This window comes from Polyergus mexicanus, unplaced genomic scaffold (genome assembly GCF_030449975.1).
Source record: "Polyergus mexicanus isolate NDT 795.1 unplaced genomic scaffold, iyPolMexi1.0 SCAF_3, whole genome shotgun sequence".
Lineage (NCBI taxonomy): Eukaryota > Metazoa > Arthropoda > Insecta > Hymenoptera > Formicidae > Polyergus > Polyergus mexicanus.
Genome location: NW_027223323.1, coordinates 3,332,669 through 3,348,785, shown reverse-complemented (window position 1 = coordinate 3,348,785; position 16,117 = coordinate 3,332,669). Strand labels below are relative to the sequence as shown.

The 16,117-nt window shown below is 38.8% G+C and overlaps 1 protein-coding gene across 2 annotated transcripts in view; it reads left to right on the top strand.

The window, feature by feature from the left end:
• Thw (thawb) overlaps positions 1 to 15,845 on the top strand; it is a 38,765-nt gene extending 22,920 nt beyond the window's left edge. The window contains exons 2-8 of one of the 2 annotated variants that reach the window (XM_070292609.1): positions 680 to 735; positions 4,199 to 4,239; positions 6,420 to 6,573; positions 6,670 to 6,717; positions 7,941 to 8,056; positions 8,391 to 12,777; positions 13,481 to 15,845. In XM_070292609.1, the coding sequence (XP_070148710.1) occupies positions 705 to 735; positions 4,199 to 4,239; positions 6,420 to 6,573; positions 6,670 to 6,717; positions 7,941 to 8,056; positions 8,391 to 12,777; positions 13,481 to 13,767 (5,064 nt within the window). In that variant the 5' untranslated portion in view covers positions 680 to 704 and the 3' untranslated portion in view covers positions 13,768 to 15,845. The remainder of the gene's footprint in view (positions 1 to 679; positions 736 to 4,198; positions 4,240 to 6,419; positions 6,574 to 6,669; positions 6,718 to 7,940; positions 8,057 to 8,390; positions 12,778 to 13,480) is intronic. The other variant, XM_070292610.1, reaches the window with a different exon arrangement.
• Positions 15,846 to 16,117: the final 272 nt, after the last annotated feature.

The following is a 16,117-nucleotide window of genomic DNA, read 5'->3' as shown; positions in this document are numbered from 1 at the left end:
TTCAAAATATGGTAATCGAAGTAAATATTTGTTACGAAATGTTGAAAGGGGTCACCATCAATCATTATCACGACTACGACCGTTTCATATATTACTTAATGCTATTGCATATTTATCGTACATAATTATGTATAATAATATAAACTCGTTCTAGGTTCGAGCTCTTCGATCTGGACCAGCTTCCTACGCGCACGCGTTTCTCTCCTGAAATTTCGACGTGATATGCTCTTATCTCCTTGCTTATTACCTCATCGACCGACATAAATCGATATTGCTCACGGCATTTTGAAACGTGCCGCTCTCCTGAAACAATTACCTTTTAATTAGATTTCTGTTTCGGAAACACAGAATATATTTCACAGAATTGTTCTAGACATTGATGCACTATTTTAGTTTCCATTTCATTTAACATTTTGTTTACTCCAAGAGAGGGAAATATTGTAACCGATTATTTTTATTAATAATATGATTATTATAACATTCAGCGATTTCTTCTCGTTTTATCACTTTGATTTAAGAAATTTATGTTTTCAAAATTTATATAAAATATATAACTAGCCCGTTTCCTTTTGTCAATATATCTAAAAATATATATTACATCATTAATCATGATATTATTATCATAATTATTATTATCGTATATCTTGCCCAATAAATTATATTCCGATGTTATTTGCAGAGTCGTGGCTGACAATCTATCAAACATGTTGCGCCTCGTGGTCCTTTTCTTTTTATGTAAGTATACTTTAAATTTTTATTTTCCATTGATACATATATTGCGCATACAATTTCGATAAGTCAATATTATTGGAGAAACCGTAGTAGCGGTCATATTTGTTCCAACCAGTCTTATAACGACAGAATAGTAATAAAAAATCCTACATTGCTGTGTCATTTAGATTGTAATATACGAGCAGTTTTAATTGAATGATTAAATTATAGAAACTTGTAGAAATTGTTCTTTTTTTCTAAAAAATTATTCTTTGTCGATTACACACATCTCTTTTTTCTATATTTGTCTTAAATAAATAATATATTTGGAGGAAGATAATTTGTATATATACTATAATATTTATAATATAAGATATTGAAAAGAGAATTTAAATTTTTATTGAGTTAAAATAGGTTTTTAGCAAATTATTATATTCTTTTACATTGTCAAATATAAACGCATCGCCTATCGACGAAGAAGCAAATGCATATTGATAATAATAAAAGTAATGCCATCGGAGGAATAAACGTGAATTTTTCATTCCTCAATGAATCAATTTATTCGCGACAAATAAACGAAATAAAAAATTCCTCTTTCGCGCTTGTACGTATTCAAGTCGTTTTCTTTTTATCGTCCTTTATCTTCTTCACGGTTCTGGCATTTAAAGGATCGGTGGGAATACGAGGATACAATCGGCAAAATGGCATTTGCGCGCGCGCACCATTGTGATGGTCATCGGCCATCGGTGGTGGACAAACAATTAATCTCGCAATCAATTTTTCCGCTCGTGTGTGTATGTATGTATATATATATATATGTATGTAAGAGAGAAATTATCCAATATTTTTTCTTATTATTTTTCTCCCTTATCGGCATCGCTTATCTATGCTTCGGTGGCCGATAATTATGGGCCAATAATCGTGTAGCTATATCTCTGACAAGCGTGGGAGCGCCGTGGCATCCTGTCGCGCGCGTGGATAAAGTCAAGGATTTGTTTCCGCGGCGAAGGTGAATCCGACGGAGAATCTCGCTCGGGATTTATGGCCGTTTATACTCGTCGCTTCTCTCTTCTGCATCAAGGAGCACGGCACACAATCTGCGGTACAGGAAGATCGATGTTGTTGACTCACCGACCATTCACGCGGCATTTGTCACCGCGCTTGTCGTTGCCTCCGTCGTAGAAATATGGAAATTTTATTTGCCTTCTCGGGAAATTTGCGTACAAAGGGCTCTCAGGGAAATGGTACGCTTAAAAGCCACGTAAGAGAAAATCGTGTATGAGAGGTAATTAAGTTATTTATCAACAACCTGATTGTGTTCTCGAATAAATATTCCTATAGCGATTTTGAAAATATTTTGTAGTACATTTAATTATATATAGAATAAAGATTCTATTTGTCGTTTATTGAATCTTTTTCGTTCATTTTTCAAAGAGATTACTGTAATTTTTATTTATTTTATACGATAAGATAAATAAGAAATCATTAATATTATCTATATGGATTAAAATAATTCTCTCCAATAATGGAAATAATTATAAGTAACAATCCTCTGTAAAAAAAAAATCTAGTAATCGAGAAATAAATTTAAAGATAAATTAATATTAAGTGCAAAAAGCAATATTAAATCTCATTAAGGATATTTATATTTGTATTTGACTTTGTATTACCGATAGGATCGTCCATAAAATTTCACGCGTCACAACGCGTTACTCTTGCAATAACGAAATGGAGAGATATTAGATTAAGTAAAGTACCTACTGAATAACGTTTGAGAAATCTCTCGACACAGCGAAGTAGGAAAGTTCGCGACTACTTCGTTGGAAATGCGCGATTCGATATCCGGGACTTAGCGCAAGTATGCGCGGAAAATTTTTCATCGCCGTGAAAGTTCGTCGCTTACCTTCGTGAAACTTTGCACGTTTTCCACGATCTCATAGAGAATTTCGCGGAGCATGTTACGACGACTTCGTCCTATCACTTTTTACCCATCTTTAGTACGCCGTCGCGTTCTAGCATTTTCCGTATAATAACGTTCCGTATGGCTTTATTTTCGATGTCGTTGAGTTTCTTTTATCCTCTTGAGAACTTTTGGAGTTTCAAATGCTTGAATCATTGCCAGAATCGATAATCGGTCTCCCATCGACTTTTGGCTGAAGAATTATGTTTTATTCACACACGATTAGACAAAATATATAAATATGAGATATTTGAACAATTTATTTCCGTAATTTCATAATTTCATAATTCAGCTGGGAGATGCACCTTTGTGAGAGTGATGAAAATATTTGTATGCTTGGGATAGCGAGAAGAGTGTATAGGAGCATCTGCTTTATTAAATACCGTGAGAATTTCTAATACCGGCACGTCAAATGCGCAAAACAACAAAACGGCGATGGCCCCTGAACTCCACCCGAGCTTTTACGTTCCGTTTATATAACATGTCACGGGTATCACGCGCTTTCTCTCGATTATAATTTCTTTGACGATTTTTTTTTTTAGTGACAGTTTAATTGAATATCACAATATTTCCTAAATTTTCAACATTTCACATCCTTGTAACAATAACTCGATTTAAATGATTTCCGTTGCAATAAAATCGATTGCTGAATTTGAAGAAGTAAACGTTATAATTATACTTATATTTATTCTTCTCTGAAGCATTTTTTATAAATTCTTTGTGCAACAAAGATATTTTATAAATATATTTTCTATCTCTGCAATTGTTAACTCTCGAGTCTTATTTAAAATATAAAAATATTGAAATATAAAAAAAAAAGCGAGCGTTTTCATAAATAAACATTTCGTGTTTCCTTTATTTCCCAGAGTTATTTTTTCATTTTTTGTTACCCTATCGATATATATTATGTGTGTGTTTGTGCATTTCTATACATATACCGTTATTTTCGATATATGGTATATTCAAAATGCTCTTGACACAAAAAACTGTTTCAGCTCTTTCGCTGTTGAATATGTAAAACGCGTTGATTAGATGTAGAATAGAATTGTTCATGAGCAAAATAAATTTTGACAAGTTCGATATAATGTTTTTTTTCTTTTTTTCTCCCTTTTACTATTTCTTGTTTTCGATATACGCGTACATCAGACGATCTTATTCTATGTATACTCCGCTTGTGCCAAATAAAGAAAAGAGAGGTCACGATATATACATATAATCTCGATCATAATACCCGCGGGATTATACGATATCGATTGTATGCAATCCTGCCGATCGGGTATGCTTTATCGTTGATAAAGCTTCTTTATTTAACGATGGAAACGGCCTGGACGTTACTATCATCCACTATTTTCACAAGGTTGCAGTATGAATACAACGGTTATACAAATATATGCCATTGTTTCTATAGAACAACTTGTATATAGAACATTCGGATTATAGACGACCGCGACTCGCTGACCTAATTTCGCACAGGGCGAAACACATGATGGTTTAAACACAACTCTAATTCCCGTTTCTGACTTTCAGGTGTAGCTACTACTTACACACCTGGTCACTGCGAGGCAAGGGTGAGTGTGTGTTTCTATTCTTTTTGTTTCTCGAATTTATATACGAGACTCACAGAAATAAAAATGGTACGTCCTTTTAATGTTTATCCGCTTATTCTCGTTTCGTATAACTAGTATTTGTCATTTATTATTGCGTGTAATTTTATTTTTTAAAACACATTGGACACATCATTCTTAAATAAGAACTGCAATTGAAATATAATTGTAATTGGTATAGTATTTATATCTTGATGTTATATGTTAGAATACAAAAAATATGTTACACAATCTTATATCAATTTTTATATATTCAAATAATTATAAATGAACAAAAATTATTTTTGTGTATTTTTGTAACTAAAAATTCAGCTGTTCATATATAAAAAATGAGAATTCATTTCACGAATACAAAAATCTTTTAATCTCATAAAAATAAACTACTTAAATTCTATTAAATATTGCAATATCCCTACGGAATACACTTTTAACTTTAAATTAGATTGGAGAATATTATTCTTATTCAGAAGATGTCAAATATTTTGATATTGGGAAAAATAATTCTAGCTAAGGTTATTTCTTGCTATTTTTCGCAATATTTCATAGAATATAATATTATTTTTGCATCAGTAGTCTAAGCTTGAATCTATCTATTAATTAATTATATATATATATATATATATATATATATATATATATATATATAAAATTATATAATCTTTTTCTTATCTATTTGTGCGATAAATTACTTTTTCCCTTTGTAATTGAAAGTTTAATTAAATCTGGGATTAATTTTATACCTAATCTCGGATTTTGTGTAACTTTCAATCTCTATCTTCTTAATTCCACAAAAATGTCGTTTAATTAATTACACAGTGCAATATACAATATTCAAAGTTTAATATTAAATTTCTGGCTTTCGTACAACTCATAAAGTTAGCGCGCAGATGATGAAGAAGTCTTTATATTCGCAAATTATCCTTCTCGCTATCGACTTTTGTGGATTCGCCGGACTCGCGACGCGAGTTTAATCGATAGTTTAAAAACGCCAGTTGGAATATTTGACGCGAATTTTCTCTTAATTTTGTAAAGAAATAGTAAAAGCGATCGAACGCGATGTTCTGGTAAATATTCAAGCGGTGCTAATCTGAAGACCGAGCGGTTCCAATCAGGGGTCTCTTTGAACGCCGGAGTTAATTAGGCGACTAAGTAACTAAAGTCCCCGCAGCCCTTATTTCAAGTAATGCAATTTAACTTTGGTGGAATTCCATGCGGACGATGTACGGGATGGTTATTGTGACGATTTACGATTCGCCAGCGATCGATTCGGAAGAGGGTAAACCGTGATCACGTCGTCGAATGCGAAATCGCGCGTATACGTATACCTTCTTTCGCGTTTATAGGTGTAACGCGGATTTTAAATTACGCGCAGGAGCGTCAGATCTAATAACAGAGAGACGCGCGACAATTTCCATCCCGCGTAAAGAATCGCGCCCTCGGGTGAAATTACAGTGCTACGTTTTCAACATTCGTTCCTCGCTTTGAAGTCACCGTTAACGTCGCTAATAAATGCGACAATGGTCAATAACAACGAGATCGATAGGACGCTCGTTTATCGGTTAACTGTGATTTACGCGAAGCGTACGCGTAGGGAACGGCGCCCCGGCCTGTGCGTAGCGAAATTTAATCAAACTTTCGGCATCCCATGGGATGTACGAGTTGCGTAGTATCGAATTTCATCGCGTGTGTGGGGTATAATGCCGCGTTCTCTCGTTCGTTTCGTTTTCGTGCGTCGTATAGTTTCGCGCACATAAAATCGATAGCGCTTAATGCACTCGTCGGACTCATTCGAGCGTGCGAGTGCATAAATTGATTTCTCTAATTATTAACACTTTGCGCATACGAGCGATTTAAATATCCGAATATCGCGAGGATCTGAGTTTTTTTTTTTTTTTTTTTTTTTTTTTTTTAATGAAATATTTTCCGCATTCCTTAATATATAATTTGGCGAACTAAATCACACACATGGTTACGTTTATTCGCTTTTCGTGTGTTTAAAGAAACGCAAAAATGGAAATACATGTAATACGATAAGAAGTTACAATTCGAGTTGAAAGTAGCTTACTTTTCGAGAAATTCACCGTATGAAATTCGAGTGCTTTTCTAGAAGGAGTTTTACGTTCTAAGAGTATATTGCGTTGCAGGCATCGCGAGATGTCGAGCATGCGAGACTGCCAGAGTTCCTCACGGAATTGGACCTGTCGAGTCTCGAGGCATCCGAGGAAGACGTCGAAGCGCTGAAGAAAATCGTAAAACGTCTGGCGCCCGAGAAGAACGGCGAGTACCAAGTTTACCAAGGTTCTCTCAGAGCTATCCTACTAACCTCGAGACTACATCGCTAATATTTTCTTTTCCGATCTGACTAAAGCGACTCGCTTTTCCTTCCATTGCCAGTCTTCTTCGGTAACGAGGACCTTCTCAAGGAATGGCTCAAAGGAGCGGGTATTATTATCTTGAACGTGCTTTTCCTTGCATGCTTTATCCTTTTTAATGTATTTACTCCGGCATGAGATTTTTCTTTTCCATCATCATTTGTAGAACAAATTGTTTAACTCTGTATTTAATATGTTTTATAGAAATCATTTAAATAATACAAAATTACTCTTTAAAGAAATTTTAGAATATTGAAAATGTACGTGTTATCACATAATTTATTTATTCAGCGCTTATTAATTGCTTACTAATTGCAAAGTTTTGATTAAAATTGTAGATAATCGAGCGTAGATCATAAATATGGAAAAAAAGTTATGAATAAATATCACATTTGCTTATATCTTCTATCGAGACATAAAATTAATATTTGTTTATTCAATTTTTACACTCTGCGGCGCTTCGCGTGTTATCTTTACCCATGTATACATTTGCATCATACATGTTGTACCATATATTCGTCTCCTGCATGTAAACATAATGTACATGTAAATGCCTCGTACGTTACTGCGAGGGATGTATCTGTGCGAATATTTATTATAACTTTATCGGAAGCTTGTTTGTTTAAATTTGAAACATTTCGTATCACGACACCGTTTCGAACGCAGAAGGGAAACGAGAGCATCCGATGTCTGCGCGTTGCTTCCAACTGTCTCACCGAAGCGTCAGATATTACGTAAGGCCGTGTAAGCGAAAGTCATTGAGTGCGTGCGAATATCTCGGAGCGATCGGGCTGCGTTTCTGCTTTCCCACGAAGTGCAATTTTTCGTTTTACGACAATTGTGCTTAGGACGCTTCGTGACTTTCCGCTAAAGTGACAGACTTTCTACGGCTTTCGTGCGGCTATTCTAGTCGATCTGCTATTTCTCTAAAATCGTCACGTAATCGCACTCCCTTATTACGTCCGATAAATTAAATTTCCAAAATATTTTCACACGCACGATGCGCTACATGACAGATGATCTATCGTTTATTTATCATCCTTCACAGAAATGCCATGATGCGGGTTTTAAACGCAATCTATATCACTAGAGCTTCAGAGCTTCTCGTCCCGCGGTGTAATTTCGCAGAAAAATCGATGACATGAGCTCGCATGGCTCGTGAAAGCTCAAGCGATTATATCGTAATATTCATACTTTAGAAGCACGTTCGCGAAAACATGGGCTGGAAGGATCGTGCATGTTGATATAACACTAAGCGCTATAAAATTTAATAACGCTCCACTTTGTACTTAGACGTGACAGGGCAGCCCGGGGTGGATTATCCAGCTCTCACGTCGATTCCAACCACTTCATTCAGCTGTCGCGGTTTAAGAGGGGGATATTACGCGGATTTAGAAACAAATTGCCAAGTAAGTGACATCGATATTACGTATCTCGCTCAGATAAATAGTTCGGTCAAAAGTCACGTAGAGAGATGCTTAATCACGGATCTGTGAAACTTGGATAATCGTAAAAGATGGAAAAACGATATAAGCATCGAAGTAATAAAAAAATTTTTTCAATAATAAAGAGTGAAAATTTCTCTCTCTCTCTCTTTGAAATTTTTTTGTTGTACCTCGAATTGTTTTTATGTATAATAGTTTATATATAAAATCGAACGAAATTTAATAATAGTATTTATAGTGTTTTCTTGGTTTTCTCGGTTAATGAGAGACGTGATACCGATGCTGAATATAATTTTAGGTATTCCACATCTGTGACAATGGACGGAAGATCTCGTTCCTATGTCCCAACGGTACCATCTTTCAACAGTCGCAGCTTATATGCGACTGGTGGTTCAAAGTGGACTGCAGAAAGTCTACGGAATTGTACGAACAGAGCGCCGAGCAATTGGCCGAGGAAGAGAAGAAACGTGCAGATGCGAGGAAAATGAAATCTGAGTACCATCGCGTGGAACAGCAGGATAATACGGATTACTACGAGACCCAGAATGTTGATTACGACGGCAGGCAGAATGGCAGGACGAATCCGTACGGCCAGTCCGCTGTCAATCAAAATCAAATTCCGGCGAAGCAGGAATTCAAGTCCGCTCAGCACTTTAGATTGAACAACAATCGGGATTCAGGTCGTTTCCAGGAGAATAGCGCGAACGCGTTACGGACTAATGAGAAAACGAGTCAAACATCCGAGAGCTTTAATCAGCAACCGAAACAACGACAGTATCACGACGGTAGCTCGAATTATCAGACAAGCAACAGGCAGAGAAATCAGTTGGTGGACACGCAGGGAGACGGTAAGTTCAACTACGAGCAAGGGAATAAGTTCCAGGATACTCGGCAAAATTACCAGAGTAACGCGCAGGACTATTATCGGCCGGATCAGAATACGCCGTTCAACAATAACGAGAAGCCAGAATTCAGAGGCGCAAAGTCGCGACCCTCAACGCGAAACAATCTGTTCAGTTCCAATCAATCGCAAAAGTCTACGCCGATTTACATGGAGACGACGACCTTCCGAACCACGACCGCGGTGCCTCCGAGGGAATACCAGCAGTTTGCAGAAAGCGCCGCGTTCGTGTCGAATCGAGGAAATCGCTTCAACTCGGGCAAATCCGAGAGTAATCGGCAGTTCTATTATCATTCGTACGATTATCAAGATCATTCCACGGTCGATTATCGCGATCAGGAGACAACCACCTTGACGGCACCAGAGAGAAACCAAGAGGCCGAAACAGTATCCTTCACGCCGAAAACAAACGCTCCTTCATTCCCGGGACCCACGTTCGCTCCCATTTATAAACCCAGAACGACGACGTTGCCGCCTTACGAAACGACTTTGCAGTACACGCCGACAACCGAGACGTCCTTTTACAGCACATCCTATTACGGACAAGACGATATTCCGGAAACCACCGTTTATGCCAACATCGCGACCGATTCGACTACGGAATCCTACGCTACGCACAGCGATCTGCAGACTCCTGCCGCAATAGGAAGGGTACCGCCGCTCGCTGGAAATTATCAAAATCAGTACGCTCACAGAGTGACCCATCAGAGGAATACCGATCGCGACACAGCCTCTTTCGCGACAACGCGTCCGTACTTAAATACAGAAAGCTATCGGCACAACATACCGGCTAATGTCACGTCAAATGTCAGCCAGGAAGAGGCTCGCGATACCGTGATTCGTTCCAATTATCAAAACGAGAACAAGATAGCGGATATCGAAATTAAAGATACAACGAGGGATCCTTGGCGCACGTCCTCGCAGAGCTTCCGGCAAAACTCAATCAGCTCTACCGAAAAGCCATGGAAAAGCACGAACGCTTATCAGCTGAACGGATCTACCAGCAAGACCTTGAGTCCTTATGATACGAGTTTCACTTACAAACAAGGAAAAGTACTGTCTACCTTAGGTCCTTATATACCGTTTACGAAGAATTACGTTTACTCGACGATGACTACAACTCCCACACCAAAGCCATCGGCTACCGTACCGACTTACAGCTCCACTTTAACCAATTATCGCATAACGGCGAACAATCTTTTGCCCAAGATGAAGTCTTTGCCCCCGGTAACGAGCAGGCCTAAAGACAGAGCGACTTATCTGCCCGAGGTGACCAGCAAGCGACCAACGACCTTGGAAGACAGGCCGTATGCCGAACGGGAACATGCGCTTAGCATGTTGCATTCTCTTCAAGGTCTGGAAAACAACGCGAATAGTCTGAGTGAGATCAGCAAAAAGAGCGGATCTGATCGGGGCGTGCCTTTTGCGCCCGGTCCGTCTACCTTGCATTCATTAGCCCTGTATTTCGCCACAGCTAGTGACAATCTCAATTCAAACGAGACCGCCGAATCCATTGCGAGCGTCGAGATTGAAGGCAGAGAAGATGACCATTCGCGCAACGTGTCTATTGAATTACCCATCAACATCCTCACGCAACACACCATCACGTCATACGCCGAACTGTTCAATCTGAACAACGCGCTCGAAGGAAACGCCACGTTAGCCGAATTTGCGGCGGAGATTGATAACGTCGCCAGTGAGATCGAGAACAACGACGACGACGACGATGATCTCGACATCGAACAGAGCGAAGGTCCACTGAACGGCGCGAAGAGATCGAATAATACTAAATTGCGCGAGCTGGCCCAGGTCTTCACTCACGCTTTATCAGCATACTTGCAGAATCCGGATACCTTTAAAAAAGTGCTCACGGAGATTAGGCCCACGCAACCTCCGGATACGACCGACGGCGGTCAATACGAGACGACGACGTTATATCCGATCACGGCGGAGGAATACTCGTCGGTGACCAAAGAGAAGGATGAGGTCCTGGACTTTTCGGATGACACGGACGCGTCCAGAAGACGCAAACCGTCTACCGTATTTCCTACCACTTTGCAATCGTCTACGACCACTGACAGATCGTATTTGGCTTACTACACGACGCCGTACGATGAATATTTTTCAACGAGTGAGACGCGCAGACCGATTTACTATCCAAGTACGACGTTTTTACCACCCGGCACTTCATCGTCCAATTCGGAAGATTACATCGAATCGTCGACGCAGAATGGCAACACATTTGCCTTTGAAGTAAATCGCGCTTTCACCACCACTACAGGGGATATTCACAGTTATGACAGCGACACGAGAGACTCGACTGATCTGTCGCCGGTCTACGATAATTATTTCCCATTGTATGAAGACGGAAATCGAGAAAAAATCAGGGGCTCTCGCAATAATACAGCAAGAACCTTCCAGCCGTATGGCAAGAATGTTAAGACGAAGGGCGCTACGCCTATAAGTAATTATGTAGCATCGTCGACGCTGGCATCTTTCCAGCAACCCGTAGAAACAACTTTGTCCAGCTGGAGTAGAGGTTCCGCCGGCGATAAACCTGTTCAAAATCTGACACCGCCTCATTATCAGCGCTTTGGTAATGTGAAGAGTTTCGAGGTGTCAAATAGCATCGTTCCAAATCAGATACGCTCGACGACACCTTTGTCGAGAAGCAAGCCTTCCTACGATACAGCTAGCACTACCGTTCAACCTTTCAGGATACGTTATTATGATTCGACAACGTCGTTGCCCGAGGATGGCAAGACCAACCCTGAGTCTCTCGTCACGGCTCGCAGCTCGTATGTGAAGTACAGGAATAGCTACAATCGTATAGAGGGCACTCGTGAGGAAGATACTCGTAAGCCCGTGGGAAACCCGTCGACAACGGCAGCAACGACGATTCAATACAACGTTGGGACATTGGACCCGATCACCGCGACCGTCAGCGACGTCATTCCGTATACCGCTACCGTTGTCCGCGCTACACCCGGTAAACCAACCAGCACGTCGTCCATCAGACATCCCAATTCGTTGAACAACAATCACTGGACTTCCTCGCCCATGGTCACCCAGTTGTGGGAGACGACAGTGTTCGTGGATCCTCAGCACATCAATCACGGTCTACAGTCGAGTGCGGACATCGCTAGATCGCCCACCACCGACAACATCATCAGTGAAGAATCTGGAAGCACTGTGGCAGCGACCACCACGAGATCGCCAACGTTGTTCACCGATGTAGATATCGACGGAACGACAGAAGAGCGGACTACCACCAGTACGCCGAGTCCCTGGCAATGGGCGACGAACGGCAACGATTCGCCGGTAACGTTCACTTTGCTACCGACAACTTTTACTGTGGAGAACACGGCGACTCCAACACCGCTTATCACTACGCGATCCAGCATTACAACCACGATAACATCCTCGGTGACGTCGACCAATTCCGTTCCCCGAGACAATCTGGCGTCCAACTTGCTGCCATTCGAGGCGAACGCATTGAACGCTACCGAGAACGAGGTGATCAAGGCGCACGAGATGTTTGGCAAGCTAAACGAGACGAGTTCCAACACGCTAATACGAGTGATGAAGCAGGCCGATAATAACGAGACGGTGAGGCAGCTGGTGTTGTTGCTGATAAGTCACTGCAATGGGCCTAGGAACAAGACGACGGAGCAGGAAAAGGAACAGCTGCTGGACGCTCTTCTAAGATTGCCAGTTAACGAATTCAGTTCCGAAGAATCACGAGAGATCGTTGCTGGTATCAGCAGACTCAATCTTCCTAGTGGTATGTTATACGATATATTTTAACAATCATTTAGAAGGTTTTACGAAGATAAACATCAAATATTAAGAATATAATAAATACACATTTATTACTATATCAACAATTGAAATATAATAATCATACAATGTCTCTAATTATTTTATTGCTGAATAGAATTCTCTCTCGGTATAATAAGTGCTTTTTATTAATTTTAATACGAGATAATAATTTTGGTAACAATTATAAGAAGATAATAGATTATGCTTTCTCCTTGTAAAAGATATAAATTAATATAAGACTATCCCGATATAAAGAGTTCGTTGCTTTTTTTTCTGGTTTCCTATAATTTTTTTTATTGGTTTTCTATTACTGTGTTTCTTAAAATTTTACTTGCAAAATAAGATTTTATAAATCTTAAATTTTATAAATTTTTAAATAAGTAACTTTAATAAAAAAATTTGAAAACTCAATATTAAGATACAAAGAGTCTACTCTTTTCTTTTATTATAATTTTTGTAATTAATTGCTTTATTATTATTTTAATAAAATTTTTTTGCTTGCGAAATATTACTATATTTAGTAATTTTATTTAAAAAATTGCGCTTTATCTATTCAACATGATAATTCTTATTTTTACGATATAACGTTCACATTTTTGCAATATTAGTTTATCTTTCTATGCTTATCTAGTAATATAGATTCTATTTTCTCGTTTTGTTTGCAGGAAAGATACGAACGGTCATTTTATCAAATTCCACGACGACGAAGGCTCCACAGACGTCGTCCGTGAGACCAACGCCGTCCGCACCATCCATCACTACGTTCCGCAGTAAGACGGGACGAAGGTTTCGAACGACCACGGAGAATGTCCACAGTTTCGCCAGAAGATCGGACGATGTTGTCCAGACGGACACGAACAATTCCTTAGCGGAGGACGAGACCATCGCGTCCGACAATCGAGCTCTCGAGCTCCTCAGGTCACTCTACACGATAGCCGCCAAGTGGGGCTGAGGGACCGCACAATCGACGACCGATCGGAACTACGCGTGCGTCGGAAAACTCGCGAGATGAAAATCTCGCTGAAGTATCAGAAGACGATCCATCTGTCGATACGTCTCTCGGAGTAGATCGTTGCTGTCATCGCGTCATTTCGTCTAGCCTAAATTCGAGAAGGGTTCGTAGAGCTCGAACCCGGTGAATCGGTTTTGATCTCGGCCCATGAATCGACACGATAAGCAAAAATCTGATGTACGAATGTTTCCTCGGAAAACGATAATATGTATGGTTATCATTGACTTTGCTATTTTTGAGAAGAGAAATTCTTATTTAATTACGATGTTTGATACACACTTATTACATTGTCGGAAATTGAGAAATTAGATTTGAACTAAAGATTCAGTATCTTTGGTCTCGGATCGATAATACGCCTCTACGACAGCAAAGTTTGATTTAACTTAGGGCCGAGATTGACACCCGCGCTCGCGGATATTAAGTAAGTTGTATGACGAGTGGTTTCTCAAAATGCAATCTGTGACAGCTGCTTGATATCCGCGATCGAGCATAATTCGTCGGTTAATATGCGGAGTCCCGATCAATCATCGATCGATAAAATCGTGGTATAATGGTTAACCGGCTGTAGTCCGACAAGTTAAGATTATATATTTGCTCTCGCCGTCCTTTTCATTAAGAATAAAACATCGATCGCCTTGAAACATCGGTAACTGTTAACTTGCAAAAATTGCCTGCCATACGTCTTCGTCCTTCCTGTTTGACGACTTTTGTGTGAATATTACCGTGAATATTCAACTTAACTCTCTCATTATCGAATAATTTTAATTGCTTAGCAAAGTATTTTAATACGTTTTACTTATTTTTAGCATGCAATAATACAACAAAGTATCCTTGAATTTTTTCCTCGTAATAATTTTACAAGCTTGCTTAATTACATTGAATAATCGTTAAAGTATCATTTGTCAATAATTGTTTATTTACATTTGTCAAAAATACTATCTACGTTTTGAAAAATTGATTTTATTTCATTGCTAAATAATTCGATGAAAATTTATGTAATCCTTTCATTTAAATCTATTTAATCCTGTCATAATTGTCATTTGGAATAAATAGTTTAATTTTTTTATTCATATATAGAACACGAGAGAGACACAAAAAAACAATGGTTATTATATTCGAAACCCGAATATACTCGAAAACAGTGAGTGTGCATACCGGCATAAAGGGATATGTATGACTAATTCGCTCCGCTTTTCTCATAACATTGCCAAGTACAATACATCGTTAAATTACTACTCGTCTTTGTTGAACAGCATGCAAAATTGGCGGAATGTGTGATGGCACGTGGTGGATTGCACTGTACGCTTATGGTTATTCGTATCGATTTGACTGTATACGTGACACAATTTCACCTCCTCCCTTCCCTCTCCCCCGCGTATCTTTTCAATTCCAGGTCACTTTCCAGGTTCTCTTTCGAAAAATCCGCGTCAATTCCTGGAGAGCGTATTAATTCTCGCCAGCGGGATTAAATTGATATTCGCGGATTGTGTCGTACGAACTCTCCATCGTCCCATATAAACTTGCCGTTGAAGTGTTGTTACGTTAAGTATTACGAAAAGTATTACCTCTCCGAAGAGGATCCGCCCAACATCCAGCAGCGGATACGCGAAATTATTTATTCAATATCTTCGCTCTATTGCGATTCCTATATCCCGGCTAAGCTAACTTGTATCTTTCATGAAATTACGGTGTTGGTAACGTTCTCTTTCGTTTGGGCATTTCGAGATCGGCGGTGATCTTTCCTCCCGATCCCGAAACGTCCAAACGGGGTTTCTAGGTCATTATTTAAGTACCGCGGACTTTTAGCGACTTGTAGCCGTATCGACACACACTTTATGTAATATACCTTTGTACAGTATGTGTATAAATATACAGGGTTTTGTTTACCCGTCTTTTACCTGTCAAATGTTCCTTATAATGCTTTTATCGATGCTTTTATATCTCTTTATTTATTATACTCTTCGTTCTAGAATGAAACCGTGCCGCACACAATTCAACACCAACATCGTTCTTAAGAAAATGCCCATGTTATATTTATTGCGTTAAATATATTAAATATGTCGTTTGATTTTAATTATTAAATATATCTATTAAATGTTAGGTTCATTATTGATATTTATGGTACTTTGCAATTATAAACTTTAATAGATTTTTAAATGATATTTAAATGATTTACAAAAATGTATTTAGTTAAATATTTCAATACCATATTTTAGTAATTTTTTTACAATATCTTTTACTATCTCAAAAATGATTTGATATTTTTGGTGAAGAGATGTGTGTCATAAAT